This window comes from Lutjanus erythropterus, chromosome 20, assembly GCF_056507025.1.
Source record: "Lutjanus erythropterus isolate fLutEry1 chromosome 20, fLutEry1.hap2, whole genome shotgun sequence".
NCBI classification, from domain to species: Eukaryota; Metazoa; Chordata; class Actinopteri; order Lutjaniformes; family Lutjanidae; genus Lutjanus; species Lutjanus erythropterus.
Window position 1 is genome coordinate 19,961,477 of NC_139336.1, and position 27,823 is coordinate 19,989,299.

At 37.7% G+C, this 27,823-nt stretch overlaps 2 protein-coding genes across 3 annotated transcripts in view; one reads left to right on the forward strand and one right to left on the reverse strand.

Moving 5' to 3' along the window:
• lrrc75bb (leucine rich repeat containing 75Bb) overlaps positions 1-2,875 on the reverse strand; it is a 42,238-nt gene extending 39,363 nt beyond the window's left edge. The window contains exon 1 of the mRNA XM_084746014.1: positions 2,340-2,875. Within this exon, the coding sequence (XP_084602140.1) occupies positions 2,340-2,624 (285 nt within the window). The 5' untranslated portion in view covers positions 2,625-2,875. The remainder of the gene's footprint in view (positions 1-2,339) is intronic.
• A 5,454-nt stretch (positions 2,876-8,329) lies between these two features.
• On the forward strand, positions 8,330-26,609 carry ggt1b (gamma-glutamyltransferase 1b). Of its 2 annotated transcripts, none has more exons than XM_084746011.1 (13): positions 8,330-8,477; positions 14,208-14,412; positions 14,643-14,773; positions 14,909-14,998; positions 16,226-16,418; positions 16,524-16,684; positions 17,627-17,776; positions 18,936-19,072; positions 20,601-20,788; positions 20,872-20,999; positions 22,519-22,631; positions 24,101-24,214; positions 25,282-26,609. In XM_084746011.1, the coding sequence occupies exons 2-13, from the start codon at positions 14,246-14,248 to the stop codon at positions 25,426-25,428; spliced, it is 1,719 nt and encodes a 572-aa protein (XP_084602137.1). In that variant the 5' UTR covers positions 8,330-8,477; positions 14,208-14,245; the 3' UTR covers positions 25,429-26,609. The 2 variants fall into 2 exon arrangements, with proteins under 2 accessions (XP_084602137.1, XP_084602138.1); XM_084746012.1 differs by lacking the exon at positions 8,330-8,477 and adding an exon at positions 9,989-10,090.
• The last annotated feature ends 1,214 nt before the right edge of the window (positions 26,610-27,823 follow it).

Sequence of the window (27,823 nt, forward strand, 5' to 3'; positions counted from 1 at the left end):
TTCAAGTGAGGACTTGATGCTTTTTTTTTTTTTTGTCATTTATCACAGTAAATGCAGAGTCTATGGGTTTTGGACTGTTGGTTGGACAAATGAAGCAATTTAGAGGCATCACTTTGGGCTCTGGGAAGTTGTGATGAGCATTTTTCACATTTCCCTTTATAAATTGAATGACTAATCGAGATTAATCATTTCTGAAAATAATCATTAGTAGCATATACAGTATCTGACTTATTCATTTAATATCACAAAGTGTGGCTAGATGTCCAGGGGGAGGATGAATTACACAGCCTGAGGACTGACAGGTAGAATGGAGGTACAGTTTATTTTCTCAAGACTTAAAGACTAAATTATGGAAGCTTTATATCATATTTATGGGGTGTCATTCGGTTGTATTATGATTTGTAGGACTATTTGTCTTTTAAATTGAAAAATAAAACACAAGAAACTGTGACACACTGTAATGATAGTAATCAAGGTAGTTAAGAGAAATGGTAAAATAATGTTATTGATGCTATTCCAGTGTGTACTTCATGTCAACTGTACATAAGTCAGGGCCACCGCAGTCAAAAAAGTCTGGACACACCCCTATTATTAATTCATTTGAACGAGTCTTCCTGAACTGGTTTTGATGCATATTTCAAGGGGGTAACATATAATAAACTCAGTGTTCTGTGTTGTTTGGAGCTGATTGAATATTCAGGACATGAACTGGCTGACTTCCTAGCCATTCCCTTTCAGACAAAACAGGTGGTTGATTCAGACCACCCAGCGTCTCACCCACTGAGGCATCAACCTCATTATAAGTGCTCCTTTTTTTTCCCCTCAGCAATATTAAAAAAAGGCGATGGAGTGCAATGTCATGGCCTTTACATCAGCCAGACCTCTTAAACATTTATGAGAAGTTGCAAAAAGTAGATGATTAAATTACTATCAAGTTTTAAAAAATGATTAACACATTGACACCTGCTGATACACGTGCTCCATGAAAAGTGGGATTCCTTCCAATGAGCGTCATAAATCATTCAATGGATGCTCTGTTATCGGCTTAGCTAACACATGTGTACATAGCAGCCAACACACACGTATACATGTATATATATACAGTATACTGTACATACACTAGGGCTGCAACCAATGATTATTTTCCTTATCCATTAATCTGTCACCCATTTTCTCAATTAATCTGTTAGTTGTTTGGTCATAAAATGCTAGAAAATGGTGAAAAATCAAAGCCCAATGTGATGTCTGCAAATATCAATAATATAAAAATATTAATTGTCCACAACTAAAAGACATTCAGTTTACTGACAGAGTTAAAGATACCAGAAAATATCCACATTTAAGAAGCTGAAATTAAAGAATTTCAGTATTTGTTTGTTTATTTATTTGTTCTATTATCAAAATAGTTGGTGATTAATTTAATATTTGACAACTAATCAAACTGATTGACTAATTGTTGCAGCTCTAATACATGGACATACATTTCTAAATAAAAAACTCATTAACAAAACATTAATATACAAGTTTTATTTATTGAAGTTGATTAAACTCAAAATTTCCAATTTTTTTTTATCAGAACTTATGAACATGAGTTCTTCTAATTTGAAGTCTTTAAAATCATATGTTGAATTGAATATACTGTATACAGTTCAATGAACTAATCAAATGAAATGATGATTCAAAAGATCAAAGTTTCTAAAGAAACATGATCAGCATATTAGCAGACTTATAGTTTGAAGAAAGTATGTATGAAAAAACTTGCGTGTCTCTAATGCATTATAGATAAAGATAAATAAGACAAATTTAAACCAATTCTTCAAACTTGAAAATGTGAAAGAAAATCAAAATTTGTTGTAATGTTTGTCAGTGCACCTGAACAGTTGTTGGTTCAACTTAATATCTTGAGGTTATTGAACATGTTTTCTCAAGCACAACTGAATTAATTAATCATTTATATTTTTGGCTTAAAATGTTTATTTGTTTTGAATTATTTCAAATTACCCATGTGTTCTGTCTTTTCAAACTCAGTCAACTTAAATTTTTAAGGCAGCCTGGATTCTATTTTTTTTTTTTTTAAGTTAAAACAAGTAGTTTAATTTTACAGTGTATTTATGTTTTTGGAATTAACATAAAAACCTGTTGTAGTTTCTCAGTAAAGATAAAAAATCTATATATGACTGCGGATTAAAAAAAAAAGAAAATACCTTTAAAGTCATTAGTTAAAGCAAACTTTTTGCTCACATGTTCATAAACAACCATTAAACTGCGTTTCTCCCATTAAAAACCACATTTCCAGTAAGAAATAAAGTGCAGACTGACAAATCGTGTCAGTCCCTTACCTTTCTGAGCAATTTGAGCACTTCGGCTGCTTGCTCCATCTTCTGCTCCCGGAGAAGCCTCTGGATCTCCCGGATCCACGCCACCCGCCTCACATACGGGCTGTGGTTGGTTTTCCGCAGCATCCCTGGGAGCTTGTCGGACTTGAGCATCAAGGAGGTAAACAAGAAGTCTCTGCCGCCACTTCTCTCGCCTTCTCCCGGGGTGTCATTCCTCTGCTGGCGTCTCCTCTTGGACAATTTGCTGTCAAAATCGAGACTTCTCTGTCTGGTCAACTTAGAACCCATCACTCCTGGAAGGATGTATTTGTGGTGGAGGAGGTGGTGGTGGTGGTGAGAGGGATTTTACAACATGCGGCCAAAACATCACACTTAACTTGCAGCGAGATGAGTCAAAACCCTTCTGCCCTCGGTGAAATAAAGTGTTTGAAAGTTTCAAGGCTGCTCTGAACTGCGAAACACCATCATAAACAATGTGTGCCCGCTTTGATAGCCGTCGTCCCCTCTGCTTGCATCCTACCCGTCCATGCACTGCCTGCCTGAACACTCTGGCATCCTTTGCTTTACTCAGAGCTGGTGCGCTCCTCAGCCAATCAGATCGTGATTCTCCGCACAGCCCGAGAGTCAGAGCAGAGGAAACTGTTGGCAGCTTAGATTTCTTACTTGACCTCACATCATCAGAACGCACACAGGTTGTTTATGTGACACTGAGCCAAGCACAGAAAGTTGACCTGCTTAATCCTGCTGTGTTATTATTTATAGGTCTTATGTAACAGTTTCATAATCCAGTAATATGAAAGTGTAGATAGATAGATAGATAGATAGATAGATAGATAGATAGATTATAGTTGCCATGCAGAGAAGAACACCTCTCTGACACTCTTAACAATCACATTCTGGTTTTACAATGGTGTTATTTATTGCATGGCTGTTGCATTGGATTGCATTACATTTTAAAGATACTCATATTGATCTGTCCATCCCCTGTGGATCTCAGATTACCAGGCTTTATTAATGCAGTACATGTCCGTTAAAGCTCGGCGAAGACTCGGCTGGATGTTAAGACCATGCATGTTTAAGATATTTAAAAACTTGGAAATTTTGGCAGGCTGACTCATGCATAGTATTTTGGGGACAGTGGACAGAGCTGTACTGTACTTTCATGACAGGTAAGTAGCTGCAGTCTGGGCAGTCTACTGATGCTGAGTAATAACACTAAATCTCCCCTGTTTGAATTGCAAAACAGCCCATAGTACATCCACCAGCTATGTGGACTGACTAAGCTCAAGTTTGGGTGTCCATTAAATTAGGAACAGCACTGATCAAGCCCAGACAGATGAGCTGGTAGGCCCATTTAATCAAATTCTGAAAAACATGCAAGTTTGAGTAGTAGAGAGGTTTTAATAATTCAAGTCAAATGGATCAGTGGTGATGCATCTCTGAAGAGCAACAAAACAGCAGCTTACCTCAAGTGGTTGAGCTGCCTTACTGCATGATGGAGAAGTATTTTCCAGGGTGTATTATTATACAGTGACATCACTGGTGGGTGTGGTTACAGGTGCAACAAATTTGAAACATTGCTTTTCAGTTTACTTTTTAAAAGTCCAAATTAAATTTAGTCATTAGTCATTAGTTTGTTTATTTGATTTGTCCCTAATAGTTTTTTTTTTTAATGACAAGAAAAGGTCTTCCGAGAAATATCAGAAATGTTCCTTTTCTTCTCAGTGGCTGGGTGTTGCTGTCTGTGTTTGATCATCATGAAATCAGAATTATGAAATATAAATTTCTCAATTTTGGTTACAATTTTTTTCTCAAAAGCAAGATGTGATTTAAAGAGCAGATAAGTAGGCAGAGTTGTAGCACACAAATAAATAGCTCTTATCATTAAAGGAGCAATATTATCAACAGAATGTGAAGAAATAACAGTTTAAACGTTACGTCAAACATGTCTATGTATGCTGTGTGTTCCAAAATCATATAATACTACCTAGCATGCCAGAAAGAGACTGTAAAGATGCAGTGTGCCCAAAATGCTAGGATGTCCTACTGCATCCGGTTGCAGTTTGCAAGCCAGCATGTTTTACTGGCTGTTCTGAAGTTAGCACGTGAACCACTTAGCCCTGTCTCATGATTCCACTTTGCACTTTATGAGGCAAATAGCGTCTCACTGTAGCGTCCAGTCAGCCCTCAGTCCAACATGAGAGCATGAAGAAGTAGCGAGGGCAAGACGCCATGAATGGCAAAGAAGAAGTGATAAAAACCTAAACAAGAGTTGACATCGGTTTCGATGCTTTTAAATACAGCTGACTGTATAATGTTATTGACAGTGTTAATACTGTATGTTTGCTAAGTTAGCTCTTAACTGAAAGAACAAAAAACCACCAACTTTCTGGTAATTGTTTGGAGTATAAATTCAACAGGTGGCCAGTTCTTACATGTAGCTCATTTAATTTCTCATCTTGCTACAGTGATGTGTAAGTTTACTCCATATGCATCTGTCATATCTGTCTGTCTTGGACATGGTTAGAGGTGCAACAGACTCTTAACAAGAGGGGGAAGGGTAAAATATTGCCTTTCATCCCGGTAACAAGTTACACTTTAACAGGGCTGAGTCAAACTACTTTGAAATGACAACAGATTGTTGTAATCATTAATGCATTGGATTACAAAAGAAAAATACTACTGATTACTGATTATTTATGGGATATTTTTGGATTACTTCAAAATTAATCATTGAATATATTGCATTTAATTAGTCATCACAACTTCTGGCTGTCTGGTCAGCGAGAATGTGAGATGAGTCAGGGCCTTTCAAACCATAATCCACTGTCAGCTCTGTATAATATACTGCAACAACCCTCTTACATCACTGAACAACCCCGTGTGACTGAGTGTAATAAGTCGGATAATTTCCCAGACTAAAGTGCAAAGCCACAGAAACAGTGGTGAACTCCATGCTGGAGAACAGAGTAATATAGTTATTTTGCCGCAGATACAGGTAGCAGATTCTTATTTTACCAAGTCAAGTCAGTTTTATTTGTATAGTACCAAATTGCATTAGTTATGTCAGGGCACTTTTCATATGGAGCAGGTCTACACCGTAGTCTTTATAACCTGCTACTTCCAGACTTTCAGACTGGATACTGCTGTTTCCTTCTGCCAGCCAACACTGTTTTGTTCAAATTCTGACCATGATCACTCCTCAAACAAAAACAAATGGATATTTTATGAACAAAACATGATCCTCTCCTAACCAAGTTATTTTGTGCCTATATCTAAGATAGCTATCCTGTTCAGGGATGCCAGTCAGAAAATTCATGTGTGGTTCTGAAGGGCATTTCATAACAATGCATTATGTTGTTTAATAAAAGGAGACACCAAAGCAGATAAAACTAGTGTTATGACTGCCTACTTAAGAATTGATGTGAGATGGTTCATGGGAAAACTGCTTTTGATTTCTAACTTAGTGTAGCAGCACTGAACAATCCTGACTGATCTTACACAAAAGGATCAGATCAAGTTTAGAAAGAGATAAACAAGTGATGTTTGAAAAGTTTAAAGCAGCTCACTGACCCTGGCTTCAGACACATGCAGTAGATGTTTTGGTGCAGGAAAGTGCCAGAGATGACAGCTATAAGGACGCTCCAGGAGTGGACATACAGCATGTTTTTATGATATTTTGTATTATTTCCTGGGCTGCTTGTTCTCCAGATGTTGCTTATCTCAGTCACTCTGAGTTTACAACCATTCACTGTGAATCATGGGGATGGTGTGACAATAACTGTGTCTGACTGTGTCTCACTCTTCATGGTGGTGCTGATTTAGGATGAGCTGGTGCTCCACCATACAGTTTCAATCCAAAAGTATGATTCTTACTTTTCTGTTGGGGTGTTCTGGTGGTCCGGCTCACATGCCTCCAGCGCAGGAATTGATTTATAGACCGGCGAAGTCTGACTGTCGTGGAACCACCACAGCACTATGTGTAGTATTTATCAGGCTCTGACACACATTCTTTATATACTCAAAGTAATATTGTTTACAAGAGATGAAGAAAGGGGCAAAACATTATGTTGAAGAGGAAGAAAAAGTCAAACAAGGCAGCACATATGATAAAGTCATTTAATCTGTTCTGGAGAGGGTTAGGAAAAGACTCCACTGTACAGAACTAGATGTCCAGTTTGAGATGTTAGCTCTTCAACAGATTATCTGCATATATGGAGGCTATATTTTGTATTAAAATCTCTTTTCATGGCTGGTCTAGTAGATCACCTTGTAGAGCAGGTACCATGGCTGAGTCTTAACTGCAATGGTGTGGATTTGAGTCGGGCCCCGGCCCTTTGCTGTATGTCCCCTCAATCTCCCCTGTATTTCCTGTCTATCAAAATAAAGCCTAAATGCAAAAGATTTTCATGAATATAATAAACCAAACTTTTGTTGTTAAAGTTCCTATGAAGTCAAAATCAGAGTATTTCAGTTTGTTTTTTGAGGGGACTGGATTGTTTCTGTACGAAATCACAAATATATAACTTTATTTACTGATTTGGGTGAAACTAGATCATATTTTAAGGAGAAAATATTTTCTGTTTTACCCTCAGCTCAGCTTCACACAGTGGGTCACCAGTATGAGTACAGACTCCAAGACAGCGCTTATCCAGGCTGAGAATAAGGGCTGAGTTGCTCATATCCATTAATCTCACTCTGATGAAAAAAAAGATGGTAATCCTCAAGAAGTGAGCCATTAATTTGTTTGATTTGACCGTGGTTAACCATGTTTTGTCAGGCTGCAGTCACTCCCATGAGTGCAATATTTTCTTACATACCTTTGCCCGTTTCTGTTTGAAATGGAGCTTTGTAACTAGTTATTGATATTTAGTACAGCTGATGGGCTACAGCTGTGAAAACACAAACATTAAGTGTTGGTGTTGTCACAGCTGTAACTAAATATTCAGCACAGGGACCAAATGACTGAAAAAATAGACAGGGACTCCTTGGATGGATGTCACTTTCAATTACATATGTTACAAGTATTTTTGTGTGTATTAAAAGCCAAAGATGATGATAATACATATTTAAATCCCGCTATTGGAAGTGGAAAGGCTTTGCTAAAATACGATGTCATAGCACTGTTCATTCTTTAAGAAAAAGCTCTGTTCACCTGCATCACCTTTGACCTAAACATAATCTCCTGTCTAATTGCAGGTGTACCCCTCCTCAACCTCATGCTGTCTGGAGCTTAAACAAATTTGATTAGTGGCTTTGTGTTTTCCTTTCTCTGTGAACCGTTAACACTTGTCATACCGGAAAACCATTATTACCTGGGCCTCAGTATCACAGCTGAGAATCAGTCCTGTCCCTGTTGCCCTCCACCCATTGGCATGGCTGCTTATTTAACTGATCCTCCTGATGCAGCTCTGCAGCCCTTCATGCTGTTTCCCCCTGCAGCTCGTGCTGAGTGTTCTCTCCTCCCCTCGTGGCAGATGCGATCTTCCCCCTCGCAGCCCTGAAGGCCTTCATTTTCCCGGTGAGGAGGCACTTTATTGAAAACTTTAAAATGACAGTTTTTTTGAGCCGTCGCGCCAAGAACAATATTTGTCATAGAGCTGCGCTGCATCAGATCTGTGAAACAGGTCTCTAATTTATGATCTTGTGAAATGTTGCCTACCTAGAGTCATATGTCATCTATCTGAAATGAAACGCCAGCAAACTGACTGTTTGTTCATCTTTGTTAGTGTAGAACAGCAGATAAAGAACTGTTCATCCAGTAAATAGTTAATATGTGTTGCAGATAGGTTTGAGTGCCACTGCAGATAAAGAGCCATTCATCTGAGGAATTGTAGTTTCCTCTCAGTTTCAGGGTCACTCAACTGCTCTGTGGTATGTTAAAAAGCAATGCGAAGATTGAGCACAGGTGACTATTTCAGTGATCACTTGAATGTCGGCTTAAGTTGTCTTTTCTGCCTCTATCTGCAAAGACTAGAAGACCATAACAAGGAAGATATGTGTTTATGATGGGGTGGGTTAAAGTTTAATGAATGATTGAATGAGAACCACAGTAAGTCTCCTGACCTGTCAGCTGTTACAGATCGTACCAGACGCACGCAGTGAGCAGCCTGCTGCTGAGCCCTGCCAAGAGGAGTCAAGGTAAGACAAAAAAAACTGTTTGACATGTCTGCGAAGGTTCATTTCAACCATCCAGGTGATACGATGTTTAATCCAAGTCTATGACAAGGATTTGGTTTTGAATTTGAATTTGTCCACAGTTTTCACCTCACAAAATTTACTTTTATTTTAGGTTTTCACTGCTGAAGTAACTTCAAGCTGTGAAGGCATTTTGTATAAAATAAAAGCAAAGGTTGTGTACAGTAATGTTCAGCTGTAGGTCTTATGTTGTGCAACTGTATGGACTCACTTGCCTGTTTTGTGATCTGGCTTCAGTCCCTTGGCACACCAAAGAAATTGCATGACAGTAGGATTTAGGGTTTGGAGTAAATGAAAGATAATATCAAACTGAAACATTCAAGGCTTTTTTCTTTTCTTTCTTTTTTTTTTTTTTGTTAAGATATTCTTATTGGCTATTGAAAAAAACTGCCAGGAGGATATACTGACTCACAGTCAGATCATCCTAGACAAACAAAAATATTTCCTATACTTTCACACAGCAGTTTAGAAGTTTACTGGTTAGCAGAGCCCTTAATACACCTTTCAAAATCCCTCTCTGTTACTCTGTGGGCTGCTCGTTTTGAGTGCACATTTCAGCAGGGATGGAAGTAAAGAAATACAACTACTCACCTTATTGTAAGTAAGCCTTTTTTGAACTTGTATGAGTAGTTAGAGGAGTCTTTCTCTTACTTGTGTGGATTATGCTCTGTAATCTACTTTACTACCTTTCAAAATTACAATTTGCGAGAGTAGGACTACAATTTGAGTTAATATCCAAACCTGTTATTTGCATTTTTTTTTAGCCAATATTACTATTTGATTGCAAACAGTACAATGAAAACCAACACATTAAAAAATAAAAAGTTTAAAAAATGCTGCAGCCACCACAGGTGTGGAGATGCGACTATGACTCTTTAGTTGAGTTTTTACCAGCTATAAATTTTTTGTTGAGATAATTTAATTTTCTTCTTTAGGTAAACTTGAATCTTTGGGTTTTTTAGACACCCCCAAAAATTTTGATAGATTTTTTTTATTATTAAACCCACTGAGGTGGAAGTGAATAATTTTTAATAATGTAATATTTTTTGTTGTAACTATTTAATTTTCAAGCACCCAAATAATGACTAATAAGGTTCACAGTTCACTGTGAGTTCTCTGTGAGAGCTCAGAGTAGTTTTTGAGAAGAATACTTTGTACTTTTACTTGAGTATTTTTTTTAACACCAGTAGTTCTACTTGTACTTGAGTAATATTTCACTAATGTAACAGTACTTCTATCTGAGTACAGATTTTCCATACTTTTACCTCTTGCCACTGATTTCAATGTAGGTATTTATTTGATTGACAGCATTAGTTAAAGGACAAATGTAAGATCTTAGCATTTGAAAATGAGTACTAGAGTCATAATGGTGAATTGGAGCCGTAGACACCATATTAAATGGATTAAATCCCTATTTTATATGCTATGGTTTATCCATGCCCACTCCTCCCCAGACTTGAGGCTCAGGCAGTTTGCCTGCAGGGACACTGAACAGGAGCGCAAGACGTATGAAACGTTATACTATGACAACGACAAGCGACAGCAAGTCCTACACTGTAAGTTGATCAGTTTTTAATATTTGTCAATTCTCTGTCAATGTAAAGCTAAGCCTATTATCCTGAAAACAAAAGCCCACTGCTCTGAAAATACACACTCTGGAGTTTGAGTTCAGTGACTGCCAGTCTTACTGCCTGCCAGACTCCATTGACAAATCCCTCAGTTTAATCGCTATAAACATCTACTCCTTCTTAAAAGTTTGTTAAGGATTAACAAAGACAGGCAAACAAACACAGATGTTCCAGACTGGAATTTTCCACAGCGAACATGCTGGTGTGTAGCTGTGTTGCTGGAGAAGCCAGTGTTTCAACGTAGCCTGACAGGACATGTAAAAAGTAAATTTAGTATAATCTTCTAGCCTGGAGCTCCATGGATTGGCAAATATTGAAAAGCACACATCCTCATAGTGGTGTTTCCTCCACAGCCTGTTAAGCAGTGAGGTTTTAAAGACAAACCGTGCAGACACACTTAAACAATGTAAAGTGAGGTTGGGATTGTACTGCTGCACACGGGACTCCATATATAATTTGATCTCATGCCAATAGGTCAGCCTTGTGCAACACGTACTTGGTTTAGGACATAACAATTAATAACTTAATTCCCATCAGCCACAGCATAACTTTTAGTGTTGTTCATTGTGGATACATCACTCAGGGATATGGTGCTGCTGGGTGTTTGACGGCTTGGTTTTTGAGTGAATGAGATCTTGATTTCAAACTGTCAGAGTGACCTTGCAGTCTGCAGTGAAATAACAATGCAATACTGTGATCAAACATTATTATTTTTATTCATTCTGTTTTATTGAAGCTACATGGATGTCCGTATTTGTTTAAAGGGGAACCAAGATATAAAGTTAACAAAATATTACATTCTTTGCTTTTTCCTGTGGTGAGGTTTTTGTTGTGTGCTATTTTCTTTTTATATATATATATATATTTGCTATTATATTGTTTGTTTGTCTGTTATGGTGATAATTATGATAATCTGAGGCTTGAAACTGTGAAGTGATATGTAAGCGTGGTGTGATCATTAATTGAGAACAGGGGAACAGCTGATCAGGAGGAGCAGAAAGGCAAACAATATTCAACTGCACAACTATGAACTGACAGAGTAATTCATTCATAATCTTCTCTCCTGCAATAAAAGACCTGATCATGATGTTAAGAATGTGAGAACTGTGCGTTGATTTATTGACTGCTGTCAATATAGAGTATGATAATATCACAGTTTCACTGTAAACGTGATTACACAATTCTTCTTCTTCTCCTTCTTTTTCTTCTTCTACTTCTTCCTCTTATTATTATTATTATTATTAATAATAATAATAATATAAACCTGAAGATATTTTTTTTTAAATAACACTAATATGGTAGAAATCAATATGGTGGAAGATAAGCAAATGTACATGGTATGATCAAGGTATGAAGAAGCCTACATTAGCTGCTACTAGCATAACACTGGAACCTCTGTTGAAATGCCAGCTGTTAAGTTGCATTGTGGGTAATATAGGTGCCAGATTTTGACCAAGAAAACTAAAAGCAATAGTTTTCTATCTTTGGTTTTGACAAGAAAGAAGTGCTGAAATAATATCACTGGATTTGCTGCATCAATTTTGATCCTAAACTGTCTCTAATGAATCTGATGCTGGATGAGTACAATGTTAAATTCGTGGAGTATTCTTTAAGCAATTTGATATCTTTTAGTAAAAAGAAAAAAACATGACTCCAGGAGCTTTCGAAATAGTAAAGATGAGCAGTGAGTGAGTGTATGTGAACTGTTAACAAACTTTTGTCCCACATTGTCTGTTGACTTTTGTAGTTACTTACTTACCAACATTTAACCTAATTCTGTTAGCATATGCTGTGACTGAAAACAAAGATGCAAATTCCTAGTAATAATCTGTCAGGGTCACTTAAAAAGTAATTCAGGGGCCATCAGATTTTTACAACAGCATGACCCAAAGTGAGCAGGTCTGTGTCTGTGTGGCTCCCAGCGTTCACTTAAACTTTCACCTGCCTGCCCCTGGGAAACCTTTGAAGTAACTCATTTCTTATCATCGTGCACAACGCGAGATGTTGCTGGACACTGAAATGGCAAACAGAATGTACCTTGGATGCAAAACTGGGGGGAAAGGCTGCAAAGCTCTGAACAACAAAGCTAAAGAGATGGCTACCCTGCTGCTGTTTGGTGCTTAACCTGCACTACCTGTTGATCTGAAGAGCCTGCACTCAGTAGTTCATGCCAGTATGACACAAATCACTGGTCTGTCACTGACTAACTTTAGCTGTCATGCCACTGAAACTGATATACAAGAAACTTAACAAATGTAAAAGTCTAAAATCTGTATTCCTTGGGTTTTTTTTAATGTTTGATCTGTTTGTTTTTTTTTTTCCATGTGGGAATTTTTTCCTATTACTATTTTTTCCTATGACAGCTTTTTTTTTGTTCTTATTCTTCTTATTCTTCTTATTTTCCACTGTGTTGTTATATGCAGCCTGTGTGCACTGTTTCAGACTACTGACCCTACATGTGTTTTGATACGGCTTAATATAGATGATGAGGCCATCCTTTGAGATTCATGTCTTGGAATGTAAAGAGGCTTAATCGTCCTCTGAAAAGTTTTGTCTCATCTAAAACAACTAAAAACCAACAAAAATACAGTCCATGCCCTCTGATGTTATCAGTGACCCTAATGGTACAGTTTCTGGTTCACCTCTTCAGAAACTTGCAGTGGTGGACAGTAATGAAGTACATGTACTTGAGTACTGTACTTAAGTACATTTTTTGAGCATCTGTAGTTTACTTGAGTATTTGTTTTATTGGAAATGTATGACTTTCACTCCACTACATATCAAAGACAAATATCCACTACATTTCTAGGAAGGTTGTCGTCACTCGTTATTTTCACGCTAAGCACAGTTTTGAAGTCAGCTGTTGCTGTTTCTTTTCTAAAATACATTTGGCCACACGCTGTGTTCCTCACAGAAGGAAATCAATCACAGTACCCGCTCTCAACTGGGATTCATGTAAAAGCAGAAATATGTCATCCAGGTGCGCTCTGTAACAAGAGCAAGCAAGCTCTCTCTCTTTCATTCAAACAAGACGTGGTAATGGTGACAGCAGGGGAAAGACAAAATTAAATCACAAGACGTCAAAGAGAAATAATTCTAGGTAGGCTTTTAATGTTGGATTGTTTTTTATCGCGGTGAAAAATACCACATAATTAATGTATATATATATATATACTACCCCTGAAGCCAGAAAGAAATCTCAGTTATTTAGCAGACTTGAGAACTCCTTATAGCTGGCTTCAATCTAATTTTATGTGGTGATTTTAATGCTATTTCAATGTTACATCAGAAAATGACAATAGCTGGCCTTTTTGTTTTTGACTGCATTGCTCTGCTGAAGTTTTTATAGGTGTTTTTATGGGCTTTGTGTAGCAAAGTGGTTCTACAAGCAAGTCAGTCAAATAATATCCTATTGTTCACACATCAGTAAAGAACAGAGGAAGGAAATGCAAGTTTTATCGCAATCCATTTTAGACTAAAAGTTAACAAAACATTACATTGTTTGCTAGATAAAGTCTTCCTGTCAGACATACTTATATTCCACAGAGTAATACCTGTATTAATTTTTATAACTATTAATGACGCCAACATTTCAGCAAACAGTTCTCATCAGGGTATTTTGAATGCTGTTCCTCAAAACATATATCAGCTTTTCTGAATTTAATTAGTTGCTCTGCAGTTTAGAGGATTTTCTTAACTTTGAATTACTGGATCGATTTGATATGTATAACCTTTTATGTAATTGATGTTTTAATATGTAAACCTCAATTGTAGGTTTGAACTTTCATTCGAGATTTTACATTGCTTCAAATTTATCAATATTTATTGATCCTGCTGATAATACATTATTCAAACCTGTATTGCATGTCATATGTGGTATGCATACTTTGTAAAGGATTAATCCTTTTGATCTATGAGATGTGTAATTCTACTGATTTGGGATTTGAGTTTGTTTCACTAGTTTCTTATTTTACAGGGCACAGCTCTCGGCAGGTGCATTTTCATACATTCAGAAATACAAATAGTTTCTTTTTTCTCTTGGCAGGCATAAAGAAAAGTATTTATTGTTCCTGGACTATAAAAATGGCAAAGAAGACAATAATTGTGGCCCTGGCGTTGCTGCTATTGGCAGCTGCCACCACTTTTGTGGGTGTCTTCTTCGGTGTTGGGAGAAGGAAGCATCCGAGCGAGCAGGTGTACTTCAAGGCAGCTGTGGCAGCAGATGCTGGGCCATGTTCAGAGGTCGGCAGGTGAGAGCTCACACGTGAAAACATTCTTCAGGACAGGCACGTTGTTGCAAACAGACTCATACATGCCTGTAGTCATATACAAAATAACACATACATACGTGACTTAAGCGTATATACAAATTTGTGTGAACCCACTGTATTTCATTTATTTGTCTTTGCCAACACGGGGTCTTATAATCTTAAAATTAATCCTCCACCACTTCCCTCCCTTTTAATTAATTTTACCACAGAGACATACTGATGGCAGGGGGGTCTGCAGTAGATGCCTCTATAGCTGCTTTACTGTGTGTTGGGCTTATGAACGCCCACAGTATGGGCATCGGAGGAGGACTGTTTTTCACCATCTACGATGCAAAAACTGGTACCTTTACTCTAACAAACATCATCACCACCAAATACTTTTGTTATTTACCTTTCCCACTGACACAACAATCCTGTACAACTGTCTGATCATCTGGACTCTAACCGCATTTCCTGATTTGTGACTCATTCACAGGGAAGGTTGAGACCATTGATGCCAGGGAGACGGCACCAATCAATGCAACTGAGAACATGTTCGGGAATAGTAGCGATTTATCCCAGCAAGGTAATGTTTAACCAGTGCTATCAGACATGGAAATGAGTGGGAGCCTATTGTTAACATTATTATGCAAGATGATGACCTTAAGTTAGTGTCAGTCAAATTAAATCATATAATCTCCAAGAGCTGTAACAGACTCTCAGTAAAGAAAAAAGTTTGGGTTGATGGGGTTGCACAAACAAAAATAAACTTTATCTAAGATTAGTCCTAATGAGAGTTTAGCAAAACTAGGTTTAATGTGAGTTAATTAACTTCATTTTTCTTTTTTTCTTCACTTTTGTCTCTCCTTGGTTTCTTGGGAGGTTAAAAATATGCTGTAATCTTCACTGACAACAGGCCAGCCCTCCCTCCTCATACTGACTGAAATATATACGTATAATATGTTGATTTTTATTAGATTTGCAGTACCAAATCTTAGCTATATACATTTACTGGTGGCTTCAATTCAACAGCCATATAGTGCATGGCAAATAAAACATGGCTGTTTTAAGTACAACTATCAGTACACTTCATTTTGCCATAAATGTCAATGTGAACACACTTAAACACTCAAAACAGGAAGTGTACGTGCAGAGGTACCTGAATTTAGACAGCTTGCTAAAAAGTTAAAAATTGTTTGGCAGCTAGCTTACAAGTTTATAAAAAGTATAAAAAGGAAAAGGTTATCAAAACATTACAATATTTGCTAAGTGATAAGTTTTTTTAAAATTTGCAAGAAAAAATTTGATAAAAAGTTACACTGTTTGCTGCTAGATTAAAAAAGTTAACAGAACATAACATTATTTGTTAGCTAACTAAATAGTTAACAGTTGGCCAAATTAATGGTGGAGCAAAGTGGCCAAATAATAGAAGACTAGAAGACAGACAACAACATAGCAAAGAGATTGCCTGACAGCGACTAAAAGTTAAACCTCCTCAAGTGGAAATTTAAAGTTTATACTGGATCACATTTTAAATTGGAGTTTAAACTACAACAGCATTAAATTTTAATCTTGTTTAAACTATGAGAATTAAAGAGAGAATTTAATGTTTTTTAATTTCATTTTAACATAGTTTAAAAGTTTGGTGCAGCATAATTTGAAGTTAAACCATCAGTTAATCTGTTTTAAAAATGAATCTTTGTTGGTGCAATCCAACAAATCCCATAGTAGTATGTATGTCCCAAAATAATGTCTGAATAACTTATGAAGCAGTAATTTAAGTCTTTATTTCCTTGGTTTCCATGGTTGGTAGGAGGTTTATCTATTGCTGTACCAGGGGAGATTCGAGGTTATGAGATGGCACACAAACGACATGGCAAACTGCCCTGGAAAGACTTGTTCCAGCCGAGCATTGATCTTGCAGAAAATGGTTTCCCTTTGGGCAGAGCACTCGCCCTTGCTGTGTCCAAAAAGAAGGATATCATCATTAATGACATAGCCCTATGGTGAGAGACTTCAGCATAATGTGTACATAGTCACTGTCTGATTATTTGAAAGTCACTTAAAACATGTTCATTACCATCCTAAATGATATTTTCTCTCTATTTCAGTGAAGTGTTTTGTGGGAAAAACGGTGATGTCCTAAAAGAAAATGACACCGTTAAATTTACCAGGCTTGCACAAACTTACAGGAAAATAGCCGAAGAGGGTCCAGATGCTTTCTACAAGGGAGAACTGGCTCAGAACCTTGTGACAGATATTCAGGCAGCAGGTAGTTTTTTTTTTATTGCTTTATTTGAATTTAGAAAGTTGATAGCCTGGGAACAAGATAAATCTGTGAACTCATTTTTCATTTGCTCTGGCAGATATAAATGTTTATTTACCTCCGCAGTATGTGGCCCACTGACTTTACATTACGATGGCGTGACATATTTTGAAATCATTTTTCACAACTCTAGAAAAGTTTTACAAATATACAACCTCAGTTGATCAAAAATTACTCACAAAAAAGAGCCATGATTGACCTTGTTTGCAGCTCTTTTACAGTGGTGGTTTATGGGGGAAGTCTGGGAGGCTGTAGGGAATTTTTCGCTGCAATACTGTAAGTGGCCACAGGGAAAACTTGGAGGTCAGGCTAAGTGGCAATGCCCAGTCTATTTCAATTATTAATCTATCTGAAATGAACTGAGAGATTTTACACCAACTGGCATTTGTAATTGGTCTGTTTATGACAGGCTAGAAAAGTTGATGACAGTCTGAAGTCGTATATCGTATTATTTATAGAAAAGGTGCTTTTCTTTGTTTGTCTCATTCCTCATCAGGTCAGATCACCAGGAAAGGTGCAGTTACTTGACATGAATAGACTTCAGTCTCCCATTAAGATTGACAAGCCACTTTTTTTTTTTTTACTTACAGCAGCGAAGTTACAAAACTGAGTCTTAATCTAGACTTTATTTTACATTCCAAACAGCTATTTTTGCAGATACATCATGTGTCTTTAATCCTGATGCACATTAATGAAACACATTATAATAATTTTCATTTTTGCCACTACCATTGTCACTAAAAGTCATTGCTAAAAAGACTCCAGGACATATAATAAAATATATCACCATGCACCACTCTCTGCACATCTAATTTCCATGTTAAGGAGGATTTGTGTTCCCAGTTCTGTCCAAGTGTGCATTCACAGTGTGTGTCAATCCGTGTTTAGGCGGTATCATCACAATGGAGGATCTGAGGGATTATGTGCCTGTCTTGGATGAGAACCCTTTAAGGGTGAATGTGGGGGAGTACACCATGGCTGTTCCCAATGCCCCCGCTAGCGGCCCTGTGCTCTCACTGATATTAAACATCTTGACTGGTAAGCCTTGATGCTTTGTCCAAAAACACCCTGAGTGGGAGAGAATGTGCTTTAATGTGAGCTGCCTTCAGTTTGCCAGTCAGTCTCTCAGAAAGGACTCCACTGTGAGCTGCATGCTGATCTACTGTACAACAAATCTGCTCTTAAAATAAAATGCTTTGCTGACTTCAAGTTACCTAAGACAGTCTTAAACTACTTTCTAAAGCATCTAAATCAGATCTAAATTTGTAATGCTATGATTTAATGTATTTATCAATATGATATGGCTGCAACAGATATCTTGTAGGTTTAAAAAAAAAGATTACATTTTTATGTAATGTTCACATTGTTGATGACCAGATGAGAATGGGTGAAATTCAGGACAGTGGACTTGTATGTGCTATGTCAGAAATATATACATAGACATGTAACTTCCTTCAGGTTAGAGAATGAAGCTAAAACAACTGGAGGAGTGACTAGTTGGAGTAATTAAGATCCAAAGTTAAGCACCAGATGAAATTTCATGAACACGTTGCTGATCAAATCATTGTTACCTTGGTCTATCATCTCTTTCATCATTTAATGATATTTCTGATTTAACTTTCTCCATGTTGACTGGTCACTGCAGAAAATCCCAACCGTCCACACTGAATACACCATCTCTCTGCTTCTTTTCAGTACAGTGACAGTGTCTGCCTCAGAGGATTAGATGTGAAACTTCCTTCTAAAGTAATTAATCTCTCTGAACCTTTCCTTTCCTCTGACTGGCCACCCACTCGCTGTGCCCCCATGCCTCACACACGAACACTAATCTCACCAATTTACCTCTAATTGGACACAGTCGGGTGGCAGAGGCTTCATGCTCACATTTCAGCAACTGCCCAAAACTTTCATCCTGCTGATTTACTGTGACTCCTGCCTCTGTCCGACAGCTGAAACCCATCAAACCCAAACTCTCTGGTTCCCTCAGCCTTCTTCCTGTTTGCCTCTGTGGGCTGTCATCTCAGGCTAATACCCATGGTCTGGTCACAGCAGCTTTTAGACTAAATAAAAACACAGGAACTGGCTGGGTCAAGTCCATTTTAGCTGTCTCCTATACCTGAACAGGCAACCGAATGAAGACAGATGAGCGAGGCTGTGGTTCAAATTGAGTTGCTGATGATTGTTGTATTTCCTCCAGGATACAAGTTCACCTCAGACAGCGTGGCGAGCACAGAGAAAAAAATCCTAACCTACCATCGCATCACGGAGGCCTTCCGTTTTGCTTATGCAAAGAGGACCTTACTTGGGGATCGGGAGTTTCTCAACATCACAGAAGTAAGATGATGGTCTCCGCTCAAAACAAACAGTTAAAGCATTGGCTTTAGTTTCTGGGGAATCACACTGTTTTTGTGCTACCTACCCGGAGGCAAAAACAGCAGCTCCTCTTGTAAGTAGGGAAAAACACTTGTACCAATCTTAAGGCCTCAGCAGGGACTAAAGCTGAAAATGAGCTTTTAGCTATATCTGTTACATCACATGTATTGCTTATTGTCCCTCCTGAAATAAACAATAAAATAAATAATTAAATAATGCTTTCTGCTTGTTAGCGTTCTGACGTTGCGGGTGCTGCCGGACATTCTCATATTTTACCCATGGTACCTTTAAATAAGTTTTTTAAATAAGTAGAGGGTGGAGCTGGGGAGGATGGATGAGAACAGCCATGCATCACATCCAATGACCACGTCCCCTTTTGGATGAACATATGCACAGTAAAAGCAGCCAGTCTGTGGCAAACTCTTCATCACTGTTTAGTTAATGATGTTACTGAGTAAATGACGTGTGTCTCTAGATCAAAGCGAATCAGAAAACTGTCTTAGTGATGGATGATGAACAAAAGTTTTTACTGTGAAAAGTCATGGTCCCTGCTTTTGGAATGGAGTTTGGTTCAACAGTATCAGAAAAAATAAGGTCTGGACATGTCCAATAAAGCTGCTAGCTGGAGCGTTCGTGTTTCAGGTCGATTTCAGGTCGTAGTGGTGTTTGACATTGAGACAGCAGAGCACATGTGGCACCAGTGTTTCAGATTTTTTTTTATTATTATTATTTTATTTTTTAATCATTCAAATTTGGCTGGGTGGTTAACACATATTTCTGTGGTGTGACAAACTCCAAACTCCTTCCTGCTTCACAGTATCTTTAATATTAAACCATAACCTTTCTCTAACGTCATCAGAGTGCCAAAATACAACCCAAAAGATCACAATCATGCCACAGCTGCTACGAGTGAAAATTATAATATAAGGGGAAAGATATGTTAGCATTTTAGCAATAACTTGCCCTACTTGTTATTTCCAACTTTTCCTCATTATCATGATAAAAATGTAATCTTGGTGGCAATATGTTCCCTCCAAAATACATTTGCTCTTCTAGGAGACAGGTTTGGCATACATGCTGTATATTTGATTAATTTGAATGATTTTTCATAGAAATCCGTTGATTTCCCAGTGAGAAATAAAATACTTGAGGTTGTCTTTGTTTATTGTATTAATCAGTTGGAAATGTTTCAACTGAAAGAACAGAGCCTTCTCTCAGGAAGCAATAGCAGAGCCTGACCCTGGGCAGAAGATACAGGTAGCCTTTAAAGCATTCTTATCAGTAAGATTGCAGGCCAGTTCCACTCCCATGGCCAGAATGTAACCATTAAAAATATTTGAGTGATGTTTCTAAAGCTACTAAAGTGAACACATTATGCAAACTCAGCAGATATATGGGTAAAATGTAAAACTGTGCCTAATGAAGTTATATGATAAATTTCATCTATCTAACGTCTGATAGATTTAATGTCCCACTTTCTCTTCCAAAGCTCATCCGGAATATGACTTCAAGTTCCTATGCCGAAGGCATCCGTAAAAAGATCTCAGATGACACTACACAACACATGAACTACTATGAGCCAGAGTTTTTCCTGCCTGACGACCACGGGACATCACACCTCTCTGTAGTAGCAGAGGATGGAAGTGCTGTGGCCGCTACCAGCACCATCAACCACCAGTACAGCCAGACAAATATTCTTACCAGTGACAGTCAATTGCTGCAACTCCCCTGATATCTTAATGCTGATTCTTTTCCTGCAGTTTGGGCTCGAAGGTCATGTCAAGATCAACAGGGATAATTCTCAACAATGAGATGGACGACTTCAGCTCCCCGCACGTCACAAACGGCTTTGGGCTCCCTCCTTCACCGAACAACTTCATCAGGCCAGGTTATATTAAGATCAGCACACACAACACACACACACACACACATAAGGGTTCTCAAAACCAGTAAGACTGTAATATAGATTGGTTGTTCAACAGTGGGCTGACTGAAGGTCATGCAGAAGCCCGTCCTTCTTGACGCTGTGCATTATATTTTATTATTCCAAAGTTTTCAGAGTTAAATCTTTTATTGTTTTACAACATCGAATCAAGGTAGATTTACATTTTTGAAGCTGTAAAAGTTGTTCACTCTTTACTGGATTCCTCTTGGTGTAAATAAATAGACTGGGTGAAACAGAGTAGTACAGCAGAAAAATGTTTTATAAATAAATTGCAATCACACATTAGATGATACTATTCATACAGTGCTTTGTACTATACCACTACTATACGATCCACATTCAAAAACAACAGTTGACCAAATTGCTGTACAATCAAATATACCAAAAAAAAGACACAAAAAACAGACAACAACAACAATACAATAAAACAACACAATTTTAAAAAATGATAAAAACTCTCATGGTATGTTAAAAGACAAACATTAAAGATGTGTTTTAGGACAGGATTGGAAAACTGGGGCAGTGTCAGGGCCAGCCAAACTTGTAAAGGCAACTCGTTCCAGGTGTTTGGAGGCTACAACCGCAAAGGTTTAATCTCTTCTGTGCTTCAGCCTCGATCGTGGAACAACCTCACCTGAGTGACGTCGATGGGATGTGTAGGTGTAAAAGGATGGACAGATAGGTTGGAACTATCCCATGTAGTAATTTGTAAATGAACAATAAAATCTTAACCTTTTCAAAATTGCGAAATGATTTTAAAAAAGACTTGACCTTAGCAGGAGACTGGGTCACAAATGACAGGGTCATATAAGGGGCATCACAGGCGCCACTTCACTTCAAATATCAGGACTTTGATTTTGCTCTCACTGAAGTTGAAAAAGTTTAAAGCCATCCAAACTTTGATGTCCTTTATACAGTCCAAGAGTGGCTTTAAAGAGTATTGCATATCATCTTTGAAATAGTGGAACAATGGAAAGAGAGATCATATTATAAGACTATCTTATAAGAATGGAACCCAAGGGAAGCAGATAAAGGGCAAAGAGGATTGTTCTGAGAATAAAACCCTGAGGAACTTCTGTCAGCCATTATTACTATTACGACTACTACTACTGTACTCCCAGTATGATGTAATATTTCTGTCCAATATCAATATGTCACTGGTCTTTGTCTTATTTAGCTTTACTGAGCCATGCAAAACTTCTGCATAAAAACAACTAAAAACAGTGTTGCAGACATGCAAACATGTTGCAGACATCTTTGCAGTACTTTCACATAATTCAGACATCACGTGTTGAATTACCATTAAAGATGACCATGAATAAAAAAGAATCATATTAAATCTAATTTGATTCAATGTTGTGAGATAATGATACAATAAAACTCCCAGTGGGGACAAATACTTTAAGGACACACTTGTTTCATTTGACCTTTTAAGTAAACTACCATTCAATTCTGTTAAAAGGAAAAAGGCCAATGTCTTCTATGTGTCCAACCATCTTCTTTGACAAAAACAACAAAGTCAAGATGGTGGTCGGAGCCTCGGGAGGAACGAAAATCACTACTTCTATTGCTCAGGTAAGACACTGAAGTTAATACAGCTGTGCAACATTTAAAGGTCCAATATGTAAGAAATTATTAACAGAATGTGACGAAAAAACAGTTTTGACATATGTATGGTGTAGGGCTGCACCTAACGATTATTTTTTAAACAGTTAATCTATTGATTTTTTTTTTTTTTTTGGTTAATCGATTAATCTAATAACTATGTTTTTTATTACTCAATTATATAACAATTAATTTACCTAAAAGGCATATTAAAAACTTGTCTCATTAATAGATCGATATTGTATTCAATCACAATCCTGAAAAATAGACATAAAGCACATTAGAATAATGATAAAAGTGGCTCTAGTTGTTTAATTTCCACCCTATCTAATTGACTCCATGTCTGATGCCTGATCAGAAAACACTAAACCTCAAATCAAAAGGAGCTGTGATGCACATTCATTTAATCGCTAATTACTGTCGACCCTTCACTAAACTGGACAATCAGTATTTTAACTTAAGACAGAAACTGGTAATGACATGAAGTTATTTCATCACTGGAGTCATATGCACGTAAGATGATCACTCGCAGTGTATTTTTGCATCAGTGCGAGGCAAAGAAAATACTTTTCGTCGTTTTTCTGCTGACTGAAATTAGTTACAGACAGTCTGTCACATTATTTTTAGCCATTTCTCACTCAAATGTGGCTGATAAAGTGAACAGAAAGTAAGAATAACACCGTCAGATGACACGTGGTGTAAAGTTAACAGCAGCGGTGCAGGCATCACTTTTAACACAGAGGTGAAGAAGAAACTTCTAGAACATCTATTTCAAGTGACTTCTACTGACAGAAACACGTTCCACTAGTTGATAAATCTCGTATATCGTGCTTGGGTGCTGACACAAAAAATTAAACAGGGCGATGAAGCTGCTGCAGCTGCAGGAGAAGGACGGGTCGCTCGGTGCTTCACCTCCAGCGCTCATGCAGAGCAGATAACTCATGTCCAGTTTGTAGAGCTAAAGAGAGCCAAACTGTTGCATCTCTGTCTAAAACACTCCCACACTTGATCGTGCCGAGGCTTTCTGCGCCTTGTTGTCTAGGTGAATCCACGCAGTAGTTCATGGCAACACGTCAACACACAATTGCAAAAACACAACCTGGTTCCGTTATTTTCTGGTGCTGATTCTGGTGCCGCTCCACCTATCCTGGCCTTAAACCCTTATCTAAAGCTCATGTGGTAGTGGTGGAAACACCAACACTCCCCTGGTGCTCTGGAGCTGCTAGCTGCACAGCTAACTGAGAAAACTAATGAATGGCGGCTACAGTTAGCAGCAGCTGGCGGTTACTCTGCTGATATGCTGCCCCCTTTGTTTGGAAAATGAAATCAGCGGGTGGCCAGTCCTTACATATTGCACCTTTAAATTGTTGGTTAGATGAATGAAGTGTCACTTCTTGCCTGTTAAGTTATTGTTGGCTGAAATGTTTGCTGTTTTGTAGGTCATTCTGAACGCACTTTTCTTTGACTACGATCTGGAAAAAGCCGTGTCAGATCCAAGGCTCCACAACCAGCTGACTCCCAACACTACTGTAGCAGAGCCTGGCTTTGACAAAGTGAGTGTCAAACCACAAACAATACTGATATATATGACTAATAGCACTGTGGTTTGGTGTGTAGATGAGACAATCCTTCAACCAAAAGTCTAGCTAACACTGAGCCCCGACACTAGGGATACTGTTCATTATATTTACCTTCAGGGATGTGTATAATGTAACAGGAAGAAAAATATTTCAGCACTGGTGTGGTAATCTGATCACAAAATGAAAGCAAATATTTTTCTGAATACATTCTAACATGAAAACAGTTGGCAAGTTTCCCTCTCTGCAGACAGAACACTTGGACATCACAATATAATATCTTTTAAATATACCACTGAGGGTAATAAAGGAGAAGAAACTATATACACTCCCTTGCAGACATTTGGTAGAGATACTATCTGGAGTCAAATGTGGATTTAGCCATTTTGGAGTCTAAGATAAACACAGACATGGGGCCCTCCACATTCCTCGTTCTCTCCATTTTCTTTGATTAAATAATACATCATAAAAATACATTTTTTTTGGTGGAACCTCACAGCCTCAGGAAAGAAGCTGTTCTTTAGTCTGGTGAGGTACTGCTGGGGTAGCTTTGCTTCATTTTGCAGCAGTCTTTACACCTCACCGAGCCGTTTCTGATGCCATTTTAGCATTTTTTGTTTTAGAAAGACATTATTAACAAGCGAAAGGTTAAAAAGAGAAGAGAATATCCTTAATTGTAACTTTATGATATGTTTTATAGGGCTTTTGTTATCTTGGAGCCTAAGGCAATTGATGACCTTTGCCTGATCATAAGTCCCTCCTTGACTGAGATGTAAAAGCATTTGCTGCTCCAAAAGCAATAAATATGATCTTCACTTTGAGTCCACTAAACTAGATTTGAATTCTTGTTTGTATCTGTTAGTTATCTCAATGTAGCATGATTTTGGCATCTCACTGATTGTTGATTAACACACCAACAGGCTGATAAGGAGGTTCTTCTGAGCAAAGGCAGTATTTTGATGATAAAAGGATTTTACATAAACATTATGCCGCATCTGTTCAGTCTGTCTGCATATCTTTTTCTACATTACTTCTGTTTATAGAACATCATGGATGGTTTGGCTTCAAAGAACCACACGACAGAGTTCCTCTCATCAACTGGAGCAGTGGTGCAGGCGGTGCTTCGTCAAGATGCCGGACTCCAAGCTCAGTCAGATCCTCGCAAGTGGGCGTACGCCACAGGGTACTGAGGTCATACACACACCTCCGATTACGCAGATGGACTGTAGCTCTGTGAACCTTGACATCAGCGGTACGAGGAGAGAGATTAGAGACTTGATGAAGAACCGGGAACTGCCTTGGCCACCAATTGTTCTCTCATTAAGTTAGAAAAACATTGATATACTTAATAACATGCAGCTCAAATAACAGATCATTAACTTATTGTTTGTTCTTGAAAAGTGCGTCAGCCTCAAATTAATTCTGAATACTGACTCCCATGTCCAATGCATTTATATGCCATATTATCATTTCATGCAATTAAGAAAAGTACAAGTCATCGGGTATTATTTTGAAAGATACTGTGACAGTCATTTAGTTGTGCTTTTTTTTTTTTTTAATTTAAAACTGAAATAAGAAGGCAGAGGTACATGTAAATGTTTAAATCATCACTTTCACTCATGAAAGAATGTTTTGTTCACGCTATCATATGTCATAAATGTGTTCAATTCCTTTTGATGAAACGCTTTTTTATAAATCATTAACAGTGTAGATTTGTTTCCTGTTGTTTTGCCTGAACTCTTAAATAATGCAATATGCACAGAAAAAATCCACCAAAGACTCATAAATATCAGCTTTCAGTCATTTAAAAGAGAGAGAGAGAGAGAGAGAGGGAGAGAGAGAGAGAGAGAGAGAGAGAGAGAGAGAGAGAGAGAGAGAGAGAGAGAGAGAGAGAGAGAGAGAGAGAGCAGGAATGTGCCATTGTTAAAATAAGGGACTATAACACCTCAGGGACAAACAGTCCTACTTAATAACTAACAGTAATTTCCCACAACCCAAAGTGCAATGGCCTATAATGACCTCATAACAACACTACAGCTGTTGCTGCTCACTGTCACTACTGGGATTCAGGGCTCTTATTTTCTCAGCTGGAATGTGAACGTGTTATGAAATTACTGAAATGTATAAAGGTTTAAAATTACAATGCCCTTTTGCCACAGATGATTCATATGTAATAGAAACAGTGTTTTAACATTCACAACACAACTTTGCCTGTTATAGTATTGTATGTCACGTATATTTATTTAGAAAGAAATCTCATTGTGAATGGATCATTTATTTGGTAATTTCCACCGTCATGTTTTTTATTTAGGAAATTGGTACACTTGATATTGTAGATGTTTATTTTTTCAAAATAAACTCTTGAAAAGAACATCCTGTAATTATTAAAAGCACACTTGCTGTGTTCCAATTGCGTGCAGTTTCGTTACCTACTACGACTGCCCTTACAAAGTATGTACTGTTGCATGCAGTATGCGTACAATTGGGACGTACTGCTTTGCCAAGGACAAATAAATCATGCGATATGGAACACAGCGAATGAGCTGTTATCAGTCTGTGCTTTTTCAGTGTCTCAGATGATATGACATACTGTGTCTCGCACTGCACAGAGGATTGTGGGTCAGAATGGCCAAAAGCATGCTGTCTTGCATACTGCAAAATACAACCGGATGCAGAAGGACATCCTGGTATTTTTGGCATACTGCATTTGACATACTATGTACTGGGGTATGCAAAATCTTAACATGATAATGCTAAAGTGGTAGGCTATAATGTTTATGCTTTTGTTTAGTTTAGCATGTTAGCATGCTAATTTTGCTAGTAAGCACTAAAACACATACTACAGCGGAGGCTAATGTTATGCCATAAGTTTAGCAGTGTTTGTACATAAACTAAAGCATTAGACAAAATAAAAAACTAACTTAATAAAAACCTGTGGTGCTGTATGAAAAGTCAAGTTATCACAGCCTCAGTTCATGGCTGGCAGACAGACCAATATATAGTGACAGGAAATGTAGGGAGAGGGAGGACTGACATATGTTATACATCAAATATCTCTAGCCAGATTCAAACTGGGTACATCAGTATTACATTGTATGCGACTTACTAGAATGCCCTGCAAAAGTACTATTAAAATATTAAAATATTCAGTTGTGTTACCTGGTGTGGGTACACTTACTTTCAAAGAGATGGCGAATGTGAAAATGAGCAAGTCACACTGGAACTTTCCTTTAAGGCCCAATTAAGCACAATCTTACTTCCACATATTATAATGAGCAAAGTTACGCAACACAGAGAGCCCAATTTACTCACGCTTTAGGCATGACAAAATCTTAAGTCTCCGTGTACATCAACGTCCTTGTGGTTCTAATTCAACTTACTACATTGCATGACACTATGATGGTTACAAATAATGCCACACATACAGAATGCCTGCCTATGATAACATCAAATAACTACTGTTGAGGTAATTTGCTTCATCAGAGGACTTTGTGGCTGAAAGTGTGCTAACACTGGAAGTCAGAGTCATCACAGGATTATTTAACTTCTTCTGCTTTGACTGAAAGACTATTAGTGGAGAGACAT

What these genes read in the sequence shown, in the direction of transcription:
- ggt1b (XM_084746011.1), top strand. Translation starts at nt 14,246, where the DNA reads ATGGCAAAGAAGACAATAATTGTGGCCCTGGCGTTGCTGCTATTGGCA. An exon ending in ATTAATGACATAGCCCTATG is followed by an intron (nt 16,419 to 16,523) that starts GTGAGAGACTTC and finishes TCTCTATTTCAG; the next exon opens with TGAAGTGTTTTGTGGGAAAA. An exon ending in AGTTTCTCAACATCACAGAA is followed by an intron (nt 19,073 to 20,600) that starts GTAAGATGATGG and finishes TCTCTTCCAAAG; the next exon opens with CTCATCCGGAATATGACTTC.